At 35.8% G+C, this 15619-nt stretch overlaps 3 protein-coding genes across 7 annotated transcripts; 1 reads left to right on the top strand and 2 right to left on the bottom strand.

The window, feature by feature from the left end:
• Positions 1–812, top strand: LOC117619009. Its single transcript, XM_034348827.1, has one exon. The coding sequence runs from the start codon at positions 298–300 to the stop codon at positions 502–504; it is 207 nt and encodes a 68-aa protein (XP_034204718.1). The 5' UTR covers positions 1–297; the 3' UTR covers positions 505–812.
• Positions 813–2093: 1281 nt separating this feature from the next.
• Positions 2094–5509, bottom strand: LOC117618802. Of its 2 annotated transcripts, none has more exons than XM_034348537.1 (6): positions 5183–5509; positions 5047–5099; positions 4668–4723; positions 3960–4577; positions 3386–3560; positions 2094–2474 (listed from the first exon to the last, which is right to left on the bottom strand). In XM_034348537.1, exons 1-6 carry the CDS (start codon positions 5328–5330, stop codon positions 2319–2321), a joined length of 1206 nt encoding a protein of 401 aa, XP_034204428.1. In that variant the 5' UTR covers positions 5331–5509; the 3' UTR covers positions 2094–2318. The 2 variants fall into 2 exon arrangements, with proteins under 2 accessions (XP_034204428.1, XP_034204427.1); XM_034348536.1 differs by having other exon boundaries at positions 4668–4726; positions 5183–5508.
• A 3417-nt stretch (positions 5510–8926) lies between these two features.
• On the bottom strand, positions 8927–13787 carry LOC117618873 (E3 ubiquitin-protein ligase BIG BROTHER). 4 transcript variants are annotated; one of them, XM_034348626.1, is made up of 9 exons: positions 13496–13787; positions 13230–13277; positions 12586–12764; positions 11732–11960; positions 11389–11423; positions 11163–11207; positions 10187–10314; positions 9319–9427; positions 8927–9206 (listed from the first exon to the last, which is right to left on the bottom strand). In XM_034348626.1, exons 3-9 carry the CDS (start codon positions 12724–12726, stop codon positions 9156–9158), a joined length of 738 nt encoding a protein of 245 aa, XP_034204517.1. In that variant the 5' UTR covers positions 12727–12764; positions 13230–13277; positions 13496–13787; the 3' UTR covers positions 8927–9155. The 4 variants fall into 4 exon arrangements, with proteins under 4 accessions (XP_034204517.1, XP_034204515.1, XP_034204516.1 ...); XM_034348624.1 differs by lacking the exon at positions 13230–13277 and having other exon boundaries at positions 13496–13786; XM_034348625.1 differs by lacking the exons at positions 13230–13277; positions 13496–13787 and adding an exon at positions 13145–13221.
• Positions 13788–15619: the final 1832 nt, after the last annotated feature.

Raw genomic sequence — 15619 nt, 5'->3', positions numbered from 1 at the left:
GACAGCGAGCTGGAAACCTCAAGGAGCCAAAAACTCACACTCACACAACAAAGTCAGCCCCACAACCCCAACCACCAGTCAGACGGAGAGACTCACACATTCATCATTTCTATCTCTCTCATTCTCTCTCTCTCTCTCTACCTTCTTCTTTGAATTTCCAGAACCTCCTCCTGTCCTTCTCTTCAAATCCAAATCCAAACTTTATACTTCTTTGCATATCAATCTTCAACACCCTTTAAACTCATTTGGGTTTCCATCAAAATCCAATCTTGAAGATCCAATTTGGAGTTTTGGTACATGATCATGTTGCAGCTGTTCTTCACAGTGGCCTTCTCTGCAGTGCCACTGACTCTGTACGTTCCACCACTCAGAAGCCTAAACCCCTTTGTAGAGACCATGGAGGATCTCTTATCCGAGTCAAGATCATACACCAATAGGGTCTACCCACGTGTACGCCATCTTTGGGTTAGGATCTTGGATTGTTTACTTTGCAGCACAAGGTAGATATACACATATATCATAGATCATCATGACTTTTCAATGGATTTCACTTGGTACCATGTAATTGGTTACATCCCACAAACAAACTTCTGAATCTTGTTTTAGCTTTTTGTTTTTGTTTTTGTTTTTGAATTTTTCTTTTTGTTGTGGTAAATAAGGTGTGATGAAGAGTTGGTTTATGGTGTTTGTGGTGGTGTTGTTACTTTGCCAGCCGGATGATCTGTTTATGTTGTAAAGTTTGTCTTGTAATTTCGTGAGAATGTTTTCATGCCATTGCAGAGGTGATATGGTTATTGCTTTGATCGCTTTCTTTTTCGTTGTTGGTTGGATTTTCCGACCTGGGTTTTTTGGGTCTATATCTGAGCTGTCATGGGCAGCTTGGCATATATGGTTTTTCATTTTTATGTTTATAAACAGAAGGAAAGATTCAAACTTAGTTCGTGTTCCAACATTAGTAGAAAAAGAAATCATAAGGGCTAAGAGCTAGTTGGTTGGCTCGTACTTGTAATTAGGGAAGTAAGAACTCGAATACAGGATCTCGAATACATAAGTAAATGTTCTTAATCATTTGAATTACAAGTTAATTACGTATAAATAATAAAACATGTAACAAATAAAACAGTGGTCACTTATGTTACCTGACACTTGCATTTAGGGTTGGACCAGAACTCGAGTGATAAAAATACTTAACCGACATTTACAATAAGAGTTCGACTTTTGTAAACCCTTACGAATTAAGTTGAGGATGAGGGGTGATGGCTCATGGTTTTCTTTGAGAATTAATGTGGGATTTTGAGCTGTAATCTTACCCAATCTTCTGTTTATAATATAAGAAGAAAGAAAAAAAAGAGTGAAGGATAATGGCTGTAAGTATAAGAATGAATTTAACAGATAAATAGATAGATATGAAAGGTATAAAATGCGGCAGATGAATACAAAATAAATGTTCTCATTTGTAACCTCCAATTGTAGGTTTGCAGGCATGGCCAAAACAAACAAAAAAGGTTGTGAGGTGGCTTTTTGTTTTAATTTGTATGTGGATTAGGTTGGCAAAGGTTTGGCGGTTTGTCATTGTTGGTTTATGGTTCCCATCTGAAATTGGCTTCTCCTCCTTTTGTTTTTGTTTTTATGTTTATTTTTATAAATAACATAAAATGTTAAAGAATTGTAACTCATTGTCAAGTAACCGTTGACTCGACCTATTTGATTGGAACCAATGAATTTTATATATCTTACACTAAACAGTTACGTGGCAACTGCTAACCTCGTTAATCTTTTAAGACGAATTCAATACATGGGCAGCCTCTTGTAAGGAGAAATTTTTTGGTCCGACAGTGAGATTAATTCAGTCGTTCACTCGCCCTCACAACTAGGTGGACCCCCTTTAGTAGGGTACATTCAGGTCTGCCCAATACACGGAAATTCCACTTGGTGGTGAGGGCGAATGAACGGCTGACATTGTCCACGACTAAGAATTTCTCCTCTACAAGTCCATAAACTACATGTCCATTAAATACAGGTATCAAATTAGAAGTAGCCATAACTGAAGGCCTACGGTACATGAAATCCATAAACTCAACAGAACGGGTCTCTCGATGGTAAAAATTGAAATTTTATTCATATGGGAACTGACTGAGCCCAGTACAATTATTTTGTGGTTAGTACGTTACAGTTTTATTTATCAACTCCATAGTAATCAAGAACAAACCGAAACTATACTCTATAATGTAAAAAGAATCAATGAATCGTAACAAAGCAAAGAAAAATGAAAAGAATGAAATAATGAGCGTCAAATTCTTGCTCAATGTTGTCCCTTTTTAGTTGGATAGCGTTGTGCAAGGTTTTAGAAACCAAAAAACGTCCATGGTTCTTGCTTCTCTTCCATCAACAATGCAAGCAGTTTTCCCTTTCTCTGTGGAATTCTCCTTGGTCACTTTATTGTTTTGCTCTGCGTCTGCAAGGATTCCCCTTTCCTGCTCATTCAATATAAAAAGTCAATTAGGAAAACTGACAGAAAATGCTTGATTTCTAACTAAGCCAGCACATAAGTCTCCTCTATGAGTGGTCTTAGTTCAAGCAGAAAATCAAGTCAAATCCAAAATACGATACTGAAGGTGATAGGAAAAATCAATTAAAAAATCACCAGTAGATTAATAAGGTAATGCATGAATTTACAAGTATATGAAGCATAGTTGTTATGCACAAAATTAACAAAACAGGCCAGGGTGAGGGGCAAATATAAGAGGATCATTATGCAAGCGTAATGTAATGGCCAAAATCATATTCATATCTACCATAGTTTATGATGATAAACTGGAAGAGGATCTTCTGAGCTTTAAAGAAAGAAGGATGCAGAACAGGTGATGACTAGATTGATTTATGTGCTGTTCCAGTGTCCATGATTGAAATTTTAGTTTCATCATTTCAACTAAGATATCTATGCTAAAAAGAGCTAGGGTTTTGATTAACACAAAGCTATAAAGTTGAAATGGTGCCCATTCAAGGATCAGTTTCCAAGCTTTTGCAAGGATCAGTTTCCAAGCTTTTGCAGAAAAGAAGACACGGATATCTCAGTCCATGTTAGATTGGCTTGACTAGATCAAGGGGCAAGCTTATATATTACTTGGACTAGCTTTATTCAGGTTTTGTTGGGGCTATTTTATTTCTTCACCGGGTCATTTAGCATTTTGTTGTGGCCATAAAAAGAGAATGTTATCAACTAACTTACAACCCTTAGATGTAAATTTTCAGTCCTCATATTTCCTTCCCCACCAACTTTTGTAAATCATTGTTAGAGCAAGAATCAGAACCATAGTTTAATTCTTCATGCCACTGATCTTGGTAAAACAAAAATATAACATGAAGAAGTAGAAGGACTACATACCATCAGCTTGGACTTGGAAGCTTGTGAAGGTGTCAGTTTGCTTGGGGGCCTCGGGGCAGAAAAGCATTGAGGAGAGGGAGGGTTGGTTCGGATTTGCAGCAAGCACTCCCCTCCTTTGCGCTTTACACTCTCTAAATTCAGAGAGATTGGGATGTTCTCTGTCTCGTCAATTCTTCTGCATGAGGTCGTCATCAGAAGTTAACAATACTTTCAACCATCAAATGAGCAAGCGTAGGAAAAAACATATATCGATGGCATGCAAGGACACCTAGAAAGATCAATGTCATCAGAAAGTTTAATCATACAATGACTTCTAGCAAGTTTGTACAGTAATTGGATTGTTATCTTTGCATATCAGTCTGACAGTTCTCGTCATATAACCAGCCAACTTGTCAACTTCCAGCCTAAAAGTTATAACAAGAAGAATCCTTGTGCATCTCTACTAGTATAAATGAATTGTATAACAAAGTACAATTAGCAATATCACAAGGGGTAAAATGACAGACTGAGACGCCTATTCCTAAACGGAGTATCATGCCCTAAAAGATAGAAAATAGAGGAAGAATAAAGTTACTTGTTCCTCCTCTGCTTCTCCTTGATAATGCTCCCCTCCATTCCTTCAGTTTTCACCTCAAGCAATGGCATGTTCTCTGTTTGCCTCTGAGTTTTCCCTTTACCCACCTCAAGGAATGGCATTCTCTCTGTTTGCCTCCTGGTTTTCCCTTTACCCACCTCAAGCAATGGCATCCTCTCAGTTTGCCTCCCATTCAACTCACCCAAAACCTCACCATTACACTCCTCCTTCTTCACCACCTCTTCTTCCTTCAAACCCCCTAGGCTTTTCCTTACATCCAACCCCTCCACATCCTCTTTCTCCCTTGCTCTCATCGCCATTCTCTTCAATTCGCTGCAGAAGTCTGTAAGCTGATTCAGAATATCTCGCCCTGCAAATAAATTTCTCGCTGACAGCGTGCTTCTCAGCCTCGGAAGCACCTCACTGTTCTGCGGTGTGCTTTCAATTGGCTGCTTCTTCTCTGCGCTTGATTTGATGGTTGCCTTCATGGCCTTTGCTTGGTTAATTGGAGGAGTTGATAGGTTGGGGTTCTGATTTTCGCTGTCTTCCTGGACTCTTGAATTATTAATCGGGTAAATTGAAGACTGAGTGAGCCCTCTTCTCTTCAATTTCACATCTCTAAATTAGGAAAGAAAATAAGTTAAGTTCTGTGAAAGTTGAATTATATTGTACTGTGAAATACAAGGGTTCATGGGATTTTCTTGTTACCTCTGGATTTTATCACCAAGTGGAGAAACTTCAGAAACAACAGCTGGGCTTGAAACCTTCTGGAAATCAACAAACAAAGAAATTGGGAACCTTCAGAAAGAAATAAAGAAAAGGCAATTATACAAAATCTCTGCTTGGTAGCTCTGAAATGAAATGTGAGGAAAATGAAAATTGGATCTTATGCTGTCGTTGGAACTGCAAAGTGAAACTGGATTTGTGTTTTCTAGGCCCATAGAAACGTATGCCAAAGAATCAAAATCTTGATTTTTCTTTTTCCTCGCATATTCTTAGCAACCAAACAGAGTACCAACAAAACGAGAAAGCAAAACCCTCATAATAAAACCAACCAAAAAGAAAGAAAGGCAGTAAAAGTAAGAACCTTGAGAGGTGATGATTTGAGAAAATCTTCAGCCGTCTTTGGATGCTTACATTCTGCAACAAGAAAATAATGGTCAATAAAAATTAGTATAAATAGAGAAGAAGAATTGAAGTAAATTTGTAATGATTTAAGCTACCGGGTCTGCAGAACCAGGCCTGGTCGTCCACAGAGTTTTGATCTGGGTTCAAGAAATCGAACCACTTGGGTGCGTTTATTTGCTCATAGGCTTTATCCTCAACAAATTTCCATTCTAAGTTTTTCCAATCAATTTTTGCTGGTTCCATATCACACACAGAGTGACACAGACAAAGACCCAGAAACAAAGCGAGCTGTACACTGCGAGAGAGAGAGAGAGAGAGAGAGAGAGAGAGAGAAGGTGTTGACGTTTTGGGTTTTGGGTTTGGATTTGGAGGAGAAGTGGGGGGAGAGTGGAAGAAGAAGTGACCGTTACAGGAGATGGTGAACGTTGGTGGGGTCGGCGAGGGGTTCTACTAAATTTTCGACCGTTGGAGATTAATTAAATAATTGTTATTGGGGTCGTGGCTTTGGCCGAGTGAGGATCTAGTTTTTGCTTTGATCAGGTGGGATTGCCATTCTTGGATCTGCTCGATTCCGCAACCAGCTGGTTTTCGGAGTTACACGTGGCTTTTAGCTTATTTTCCTGTGATTTACAAGAGTTGCTAAATGGAATCACATTTTAATTTAGGGATATAATTTAAAAACCAAATAAATTTTGTTTTTAATTTTTCTACAAACCAAACCTCATAAAGGAAATAAAATTATATTTTCTGGTTACTTTCGTTAAATTACCAAACATCAAAAAAAGATATCTCACATCACATTTCTCATTTCCATAAGTAAATTTTCCTTTGTGAAATGTATGAATGTTTATATTCAAGATACATGTTCTCCCTCTTCACAAAACCCAAAAGTGCAGTCAATTGCAAACAAAATTTGATCATTAAACTTCAACCAATTTCTTATTTGAATTATTTGTTCCATTTAAAATAGGCCTATATGTTCTAAGTCTCAATTGTTTAATGTTGCATTCCCTTTATTATTTAATTGGATTACATGATTGAATTAAGGATGATTATGGACTTAAGGTCCCAAAACCAAATTGAGCTATGTGAGCTGTTTATTCATTAGATGAATGAGTTTGATTGAATGGATGGGTTGTAACTAGTGATTGGCTTATAAATTAAATATAGGCTTGTATGCTTTTCTTCTCTGGGAGCTTCTACAATGAAGAGTTTAGAGTGAGGAGCTTATTTGAGGGGTTCAATCCCACCATCAAACCATTTAAAATGTTTAAGTCCATTGATTTCCTCACATTTGTTGATAGTGGGATTGAAACCCTCAAATAAGCTCCTCACTCTAATTTCCTCATTATAGCCTTTCCACTCCTCTCTTATTCTCTGATGTAAATTCTATCTCCCTTGAATTGTAATTCCCTCAAGGCCAATTGGGCTTTGAGTTTTCTATTTCAATTAGTTATGTAATAGGAAGATGGAGGCCCGAAGAAGGAAACAAAATGAGAAAGAAGATTAGTTAGGGATTCTAAGATTAGTCTTGGGTCCAACTCCCACCAACATTGAATGTTTTAAAGTAGTTAAGTTGTGTAATAAAATCAATCACCCACCTTAGACCAAGATTCAACATCTTGACTCGATGTTGATCGAAATTATAAGTCTATAATCATTCATGAGCCTATAGACAACTATTTAACCATACTTGAGGAATGCAAAACATTTCGTTAATAGTAACACATAATCCCAATTTCAAAATAAAAATCCTTTTATGAAATCGATTTAGTTTTTGAAACAAAATAGTGGGAGTATACTATAACTATTAATATGCTTTATGGAGTAATAGTTGTCCTAGGACAATATGTTTTAAATTGTTTAAAAATTAAATAAATGTGACCTAAAACTCCCTCAATCAAATGCTAATATAAAGTCGATAAATTAAAAGCATTTTGATGTCTTTGCTTGGCCTTCCACCATAGTGAAACTCCTAATTATGTGTGACCAATACATAAAGGCTTGTACTCAGTTATAAGGGGCCTAAAACATAGGACTCTCTCACTTAAAAGGAGCTTCATTTCATACGTATGATGTTACAATGGTAAATAACAAGCATGAACAATATTCTATTAAGATGAGGTCATATTTGAAACTTTACACAAAGCAAATAAGGCGGGCTAAGAATTAACTAGTACAATGGTGCTTCATGATAACATTCAGAAGTTTGCATTTGCTATAGGTCAAACGAAATGGGCAATCACTTCATGATGTGAATGGGCAAGCGTGCCCTCTCTTTCCTATATGAGAAATCCCAATAATCTATTATGGTGTGATGATCCGGATAATAGAGAGCCTCCCATCCCACTAAGAGTTTTAACCGAAACTCTCAGATTTCATCTTGAGGGATGTGAATTTGCCAAAAATAGTGGGAGATACTATTTGACTTAATGACCCATGTCAATAGTAATCTAAAAATCAATCTAAGAGTTGGCTATGTATATTTGTAGATATGTCTGTAACTGCATTCGTTAAGATCCTAAACAAACACTGTCTATAGGGCCACAACTTTCTATACGAAGGATATATTGTGTTTTTCTCGAAAACGAGATTCATTTAGACATCTAGTTTATCAAAAATTCATTAGATATTCAACAGAAGACTTTAAAGAAAATTCTATAACCTAAAAACAAAACCTTTCAAAGGATCTTAAGGTTCAAAGACGTGATGTGCATTACAAAGTACCATACTTGAAATTAAAGAGAAAAAGATAGATATAAACATATTTTAATTTGTATTACTCCACAAATAAGACATAGGAACATGAATAGAAATTGTTGTCTTATTACCATAACCAATATTTATGAACCCCATAGTTTATTACCTACGACAAACTATAGTAAAATGGGTGCAATTCAAATCTAATGTAACAACTCCTATAAATAGCATGTCCCCTTTCATTTGATAACCATGATCTATAAGTTCAATTACTGCAACATGAAGGCACTTCTTACACTTTGCGCTAGAAAGGTTCCTAGCACATTCCACAATACCAAAAAGCCTCATCTCTTCTAACAATTTTACTGACCCTTGAGCTTTCAACGACCCATTAAAAGCTATAGAACTTAATTGAGTGAACAACTTATTGAGTTCCTTTTCAATCAACTTGGGACTATTTTAGCATTCAAAAACTATTTTTATTGCTTCATCCATTCTTGATTACTTGAGATTATAAGTATGATTGCATACACATAAAATTCCTCCAAGTACATTCACATTGATTTCGGCTAAATGTTTCATTGTTATAATATTGATTTAAACTATATGCTTAAAGTTCAACACTTCTAGTTTAATAATCACAACACTTGGTTTCATTTGTCTAGCTTAATCATCATTTGTGATTAAGAAAGATGAATTTGTGAAACCACAACTCACTTCATACATCAATTTATGTGCAACTTGGGCTAGGTGCTCTTGCAAAAGACTTGAAGAGGATTTGCTGCAAAGAGGTAAAGAAAATGTGCTTGCTGAAAGGTTAGAATGTAGCTGCCTACGGTGATAGTTTGAACTAAATCTTCTTTCGGTTTTCTTATACTTCTTAACTGAGTAAATCAACCATGCTTTGTTTGTGGGAGAAAAAATTACTGTGCCTTAAGACTGTCATTTCAAGAGGACTGAGGTCTGCAAGCCAATGCCCAAGTGGAGCAAAGTAAAAAATTGTCTAAAAGCCCAAGTGAATATGTGGATGGATCAAGAGGATCAAAATGAACCCAAATGAGGTATAATTCTAAGCCTTAGTTAACCTCACATATTTAAATAATAGCGATTGGTGGTTGGATTCTGGCTGGAAGGTGGCATTTCTAATCTGAATCTCATATTCACTTAGAGGAACTTGAATTATATGGCTTGTTTGTTCTCTTTACTACTTCAGCAGAACGTATTAAAAGACAGAACAAAAAATACGGGAAGACCGTAGTTCAACTAGTCTATGTATAAGAAGAGAAAAAAACAAATTCTACGGAAAATAAATTTTCAACTTCAAAATGAGCACCGGTTTTGCCTAATCTTTTCTTCCCGATTGATGCTTTAATGCCTTGATTCCTCACCAGAAACCTCGAGGTTGCAAACTGGGCATACCTAAACAAATACAACAAAAGGAAATGAGAGTGAGTTTGCAGCCGTCGAATTACAAAATGAACATAGGAACATTCTGAATTCTGAAAGGCTAGATTTTAAGGCATTAGCCAACCTTGTTGATACCGAGCCATTTGCTGATGCATTCACTATGGTAAACATGTTTGCATGGCAAGTTGATTTGTCGATCTCCTCTTTTATACCTCATCTGGCAAATCACACACCTGCTTTTCCAAAACTAGAGTTAATGGGCAGATGCCAAAATCTCTCTCTCAAGTTTTCTGAAACTGAAACTGCTAAACAATAAGGGAAAATATGTTCTTACGCATGTTTACCAACAGCACTACCTTTTCAATAACTTCTACTACACAAAGTGAACGACTTATCAAATAAAGGGGACCAATTTGGGCACAAACTTGTCCATTTTATCACAACAATTTTATGCCAATATTATTTTCTTTTCCTTTTTCTTTTTCTTTTTCTTTTTTTGTGTGAAAACAGTGTTAAGACAGTCACCAAAACCAAACAGTAGCATCAGATATTTTACATCTTTTTAAGGATAAGGTAAGAGGGTCCGTCCCTCTTTAGAGGTTGTTAAGACAATTCTTGAAGAGAAATGTCATTCCCAGTCACTATAGACTTCTAAAGTGCATTGTTAATGATGATGATGATGATGATGATGATGATAAGATAGATCAGCCTCTTTCACAAGTAGTCCTTCAAATACATAGAGTTCAAGCAGGAAAATTTGTCATTTCTGGTAAGGTAAGCTTTTATGACAAAATATCTGTGTTAGTATAACAAAATGATTTACCAATAGAACCCTACCAAACTTGTCGTAATTCCAGAGTCTAGAGAGGAAAAATGAAAAAGATAGATGCAATTGCATTTACTTCAGAGATGAGGACAAGAAAGGCAATGAAAATGTAAGGTCTGCATTTAGGTTTACTTTTGTAGGCAGACACCAATAGTTAGAATGTTACCTCTCTCCAGATTTCTTTCTTGAGAAGAAGCTTCCACACTTGTATTTTGACGTTGGAAGCAAACTAATAAGTTCGTCAGAAAGACCTCGGCTTTGAGTGCCAACTGCCTCACCCAAGTCAAGTAATTCCTGCAACCAACATAACATAAAACATATCGATAACGTTCATGTAAAGATAACATTCATGTAAAGCTGGTAAAATCTATAGTCTGACTAGGCATGTCAGACCTGTGGTTAAAAATAAATAAATAAAAGAGGTGGTAATATACAAGATACGCTTGAAGTTTATAAGGAACCCACTTGTCTTTAGTACCCCCATCGATTTCAAACTTTCATTCATGAACCAGCATTTTACTAAAATTTTAGGTAATTGAACTTCAGTCTATGTTTCCAAAAATAAACCCTCAAACCCGAATGTCACAAAAGGACGATGACAAACCTTGCCCCAAGTATATTAAGCTTCTATACGGAAAAAGTAGGTGACCTCAATATGTCTCATACCCTTGCCAAGGTATACAGAAGTTTATCGAATATTGCAATAATTTGCTACGGTATGTATATCAAAATATCACCAGCCTTGGTATTGAGACATAAAAGATAAGAACTCATTCACCTGTTTACGTTTATCATATTATACTAGTTTCTGAAACCTCTAAAGTACCTACAGTTAAAATCTTGTTAATGCACAATATTTGTGGTTTGCGAACAATGAAAACAGTGTTCCCCTTGATTTTCAGAATCTATAGAATCATGAAAAGCCAGTTTTATACACTAATAACTTGAAAGAAGCAGGTGAACAAAGTTTAGGGTGGGGATGAATGTGCAACTTCCCAGGTTTGTGTTAATGCTTAATATTCCTGATGTAGACCAAAAAAACAAAGGTAAAGAAGTTCTACTTCCAACAAGATATACTTCATCTGAAAAAAGCATGCCATAGCAACAATACAGGACAGTGTGATAAGGTATACATAACAAACCTCATAGGTCATGTTATCAGGATCAACATCCTCTTGCCATACGACCTGCAGAAATGTTTAACATAGAAACAGTGCAGGAATTCAAATTAAAAATACCTAGGTGCATTTATTCCAAAACAAATTAGTACTGGACTTAGTGCACAGTAAATATGCATAAAAACTGACCATATGTAATATAGCAGAAGGAAAACAAGAAACTGCACAAACCACAAAGCAAGATCCATACCTGAGAAGTATTTGTATTTTGCTGATTCTGAATGCCTAAAAAGAAAAATAAATTTCTTTATGGTTAGAGATAAAGTGTTCCAATGACTGGTCAAAAATGACTTCAGAAAACAAGAATGAAGTAAAGCTTCAATGAAAAGTAAAATGAAATAAGGACATTGAAGATCCATGGAGAAATAAATTGCAACAAAATGCACTTTTGGTTTTAACAGCTAGCAAAAACTGCCATGTGGAATATCAAGGAAAAATGGTCTTTCACAACTCCTATTGGCTGGTAGCATAATATTTATTTCAGTCCATACAGTCAGTGGGATACAAATAGACAGAAGTAAGTTCTGACTAACATTCTTCAGGTGCAGCTTCTGCGACTGCATCTTCTTCTTCTGGATGTGAATCAATGTTTGCAGGCTCTTCTGAATTCATCACTGAAGGGTGTTCCCAAGTCCTCCTGCTGACATCCATTCTGGGCAAATGATCATTTACCTCATAATAATTACCGTAATAAGAATTACTCCCCGGACCAGAGGGTCCAAATTTGTATGAATGCATATTCATTGACCAGTATGCAGTTTCCTGGACAGACAGAATATAAAAATAACACTTCAGCATAGCTAAAATTTCAGTTCATCAAAATTATACCGTATTTCCCTCAGAAAAATGATAAAACGTTACGGTGACATCTTGAATACAACTCATAGTGTTCTGTATAGTTCAGAAAATTTGTGCGAAAACTCAAAGTTGACAATCCAAATATACATAGAACAAAAGTAATATACGTCAGAACATATCATCTTCCCAGTTGTTTCAAAATTAATTGCTGTAGGAAACAACATCTTGCACTAGAAACTACAGATAAAAACGTGAGCAGACTTGACCTTGCTTCACAGTGATAATGATCATGACAACCTCATTAACTTGTGAGACAAACAAAAATTCCACGAATTCCATTAATGATCATTTTAGAATTTACTTTTATCGAAAAACAAGCAATTTAATGCATGTAAAATAGAAAGACTAAACAAATGCATCGAAGGAAACAAACTACCCAAGTTCACAAGCAAGATGGATCTGAAACAACCTTACACTATCCAACCACTGCCAAAAGCATGAACAACCTAATGAGGCAGCAAACAACATGACATCACAGAATAACTTTCATAACAAAAGTACGGATCCCAAATGGATAAATCAAACGTGCCTGATCATGCATCGGCATGGCATGGCCATAGTTCATCGGTACATGGGTAACACCTCCAAAGAAGTCCATGAAGCTTTCAGTAGGCGTGTAAGGAAAGTCGGTGTCTATGTAATGCACATCCATTTGTCCATTCCCGTTCATTTTGGCACCACTAATTAAACTGAGATTCACATAACAAGCTACAAAACGGAAATGAAATCCTTCAAGACTTGCTCACCAAAAAACAAATCCAAATTTAAAGAACAAGAGAAACTTTCACAATTTATTTATATTTGTGTATGTATGTTGTATGTGTATAGTGTAGTATTATGTTCATGGACTGAGTTGTCTAACTACAAATTAATATATATAAAAAAAATCTCTTTTTCCAGCATTGGAAAATAAATGTGTGACAATGTTAAAACATATATTCTTGAAATTTGCCAAATTTAGGGCAAAACAAGCACATGCTCAGAAAAACTGAAGCAGAATTTAAAGCACAGTTTCATCTCTTAATTTTGTATTCTTGTTTGGCTACCAATAAACTGCACAAAAATCAAAGAAATCAAAGCTTCCATACTTTGAAGAAATAAAATTTTCCTTCTTTTTGTTTTGTTTTTCTCGGTAACCAAACGCACGAGAAGGCTTTGGTTAAGAAACGGCACCTCATTCAGCCAAAAAACTCCCTTCTCATTTTGCAGCGAAACAAAAATCTATGATAACCGCAGCAAAAAAAAAAAAAAAGAGACTGAATCAGTAACTTAGAGAAGCCAGAGAAATTGCACTCATAAAGAAACAGAAAAAAAGAAAGAAAAAAAAACAGATAATAAGCTCATCTTTAATTTGTTCAATTACACAAATAGCAACAAAAAAACGAAATGCTTGAACTCGGAGAGAGAGAGAGAGAGAGAGAGAGAGAGAGAGAACATACATTGATAAGGTTGGAGCAGAGAGAGAGAGAGAGAGTGAGTAGAAATGGCGCTTTTGGTTTACACTCTGCTTTGCATACACAAGAGACACACAGAAGACTACTGTCTCTTTCTTCTCTCTCAGCGAGCGAGTACCTGTGTCACTGTGTGTGAGAGAGACTCTTTCTTCTCTCTCTCTGAAGTAGTTGTGTATTATCCTTAGAGTGAGAGAGAGTGTGTTGGTTTGGTAGCTGTTGTTGCGTTTGGGTTTTATTTATGTGCAACCTATTCTATAATCCATCTATCTTTTCTGTTTTATGCAGCAGAAGCCTATATGTACTTTGCAGAGCAGCTATAGATTATAGATTTTGATATTTCATTTCACAAATAATACTACTAATATTATATTGTCGCTGTTTTAGACGGCCATGGCCATGATGCTTGCCCACAGTTTTATTTTATATTGTAATTATGATCACACTTAACAAAAACCACTTAACCGAGTTGAGTATTTCTATTTAATCAATCAAGAGATTAGAGATTCGAATTTGAGACTTTTTTGGGTATTTATAAGAGAAATGTCATGTGGAGACTCGACCTCTGTTGTCTTTAAAATTGTTATGTTCATTATTAACATGATACAAATCTCAAAGTGACAAATGGAAAATAAAAGTAATAATATTTATCTCCTCATCAGTCATTCAAAAGAGCCGTTACTTGTGGACAAATTGATAGTTTCCAAGTTTATACTAGTTTGGATAGTGGGGAAAAGAAAACAAAGAAAGAAGAAAGTGTTTTTACCTCAGAATATACCAAAAAGAAAAAAGAAAAGAAAAAAAACCAGAGGTTGGCATTGAGTGATTGACCAAGACAGAGGTAAAAAGCCGATTTTACAGCCGGTGACATCTGTTTCTGTTGGGCAGGCAGGGCAAGCCGCACTCACCAGAAGCAAACCTGTCTGTCTCTATTCAATCTTTGCCGTACAGCTCAGCTCAGATCAGCTCAAAACTGTGCTGTAAAATCTTCGAGGTTTCTGATCCCTACAATTTGTTCACCTAAAAGCAAAAGTTTTCTGGTCCCTATTCCCCAAACAGCTTTAAAGTGGAAAACAGGATAAGCTTAATTAATAACAAAAGTACCCACAATTGTAAACAAACTTTGGTCCCAACCACCCTCTGGTTTGAAGTACCAAATTTAATTACCAGTGTCCTTGTTTCTTTAAGACTCCCATAAATAAATACAGTGCACGGTCAAAGTTAGAAGGATAAATGTTTTGAATGTGTTGCTGTCTCTTTGGAGGGGGAAATGGAGCATCTTTTGGAGGGGGAAATGGAGCATAGTTTCAACTCATCTCTAAATTTTAATTTACGAATTTATTTAGAAAGTCACTGGAGAATTAATTTCGGAGTTCGTTGACACGTAATTTTATTTATTTATTTTGTATATAAATGATATTGAAGGAATGTTAGTTTTCTCACACACATACTGATCTGCAAGTCGATGTCATTCTTACTTGGCACGTAACTTGATTAGAAATATTTCAAAAGTCTCTTGGGCAACTACACTTTGAATATTTTAGTATTTCATTGGTAATCGCTGGGGATACATAATCTAAAAGGGTATATTTAAGTAAGGTCCACAAATTTAAATGCCAGCTTTGAACTTTTGAATGAGGCTTTTGAGTCATTACAAAATTATGTAATTGAACTCGTTGAAGGGCACTCATTCATTGGTTGGTTTCATTGAAAAGAAAAAGTATACACCAGGTTGATTCTCCCCAATATGGGTCCATTGAAAGCTTTGTTTGTACGCAACGCAAGGAAGATTCAATAGAAAATGATCTTTTGACCCTTTGAGCCACTGGAGAGTTATTGTTTTAGCATTTCTTTTTTCTGTTTCTGAAGATCTATAACATTATAAAAAAATTTAAAAAAAAAAATTGCAGAAAAATATTTTAACTTGATTAAGTCAATACTTGAACCAATGAAATAATCTTCGGGTATTTGATTCTCACTAGAAATATAGAAGCATGTATTGTCTTATACATAGGCATAACCAGAAAAGTGATATCTAGAGAAGTTTTTAAGATTCTACTAATTTGTTTGAACTTTCCAACTGCTCTGATCGTCCAACAAGTGTTCATCAAC

Source organism: Prunus dulcis, chromosome 2 (genome assembly GCF_902201215.1).
Source record: "Prunus dulcis chromosome 2, ALMONDv2, whole genome shotgun sequence".
NCBI classification, from domain to species: domain Eukaryota; kingdom Viridiplantae; phylum Streptophyta; class Magnoliopsida; order Rosales; family Rosaceae; genus Prunus; species Prunus dulcis.
Note: the sequence above shows the minus strand (reverse complement) of the source record. Positions and strands in the feature narration are given on the sequence as shown.

Excerpts from the sequence above, each read along its gene's own strand:
- LOC117618873 (XM_034348626.1), bottom strand. The coding sequence starts at position 12,726 with ATGAACGGGAATGGACAAATGGATGTGCATTACATAGACACCGACTTT. Across the intron at positions 11,424-11,731 it reads AGAAGCTGCACCTGAAGAAT|GCATTCAGAATCAGCAAAAT; the intron begins GTTAGTCAGAAC and ends TTTTCTTTTTAG. Across the intron at positions 9,428-10,186 it reads AGAAAGAAATCTGGAGAGAG|GTGTGTGATTTGCCAGATGA; the intron begins GTAACATTCTAA and ends TTGGAAAAGCAG.
- LOC117618802 (XM_034348536.1), bottom strand. The coding sequence starts at position 5,330 with ATGGAACCAGCAAAAATTGATTGGAAAAACTTAGAATGGAAATTTGTT. Across the intron at positions 4,727-5,046 it reads TCAAATCATCACCTCTCAAG|AAGGTTTCAAGCCCAGCTGT; the intron begins GTTCTTACTTTT and ends GTTGATTTCCAG. Across the intron at positions 3,561-3,959 it reads GAGAAGCAGAGGAGGAACAA|AAGAATTGACGAGACAGAGA; the intron begins GTAACTTTATTC and ends GACCTCATGCAG.
- LOC117619009 (XM_034348827.1), top strand. The coding sequence starts at position 298 with ATGATCATGTTGCAGCTGTTCTTCACAGTGGCCTTCTCTGCAGTGCCA.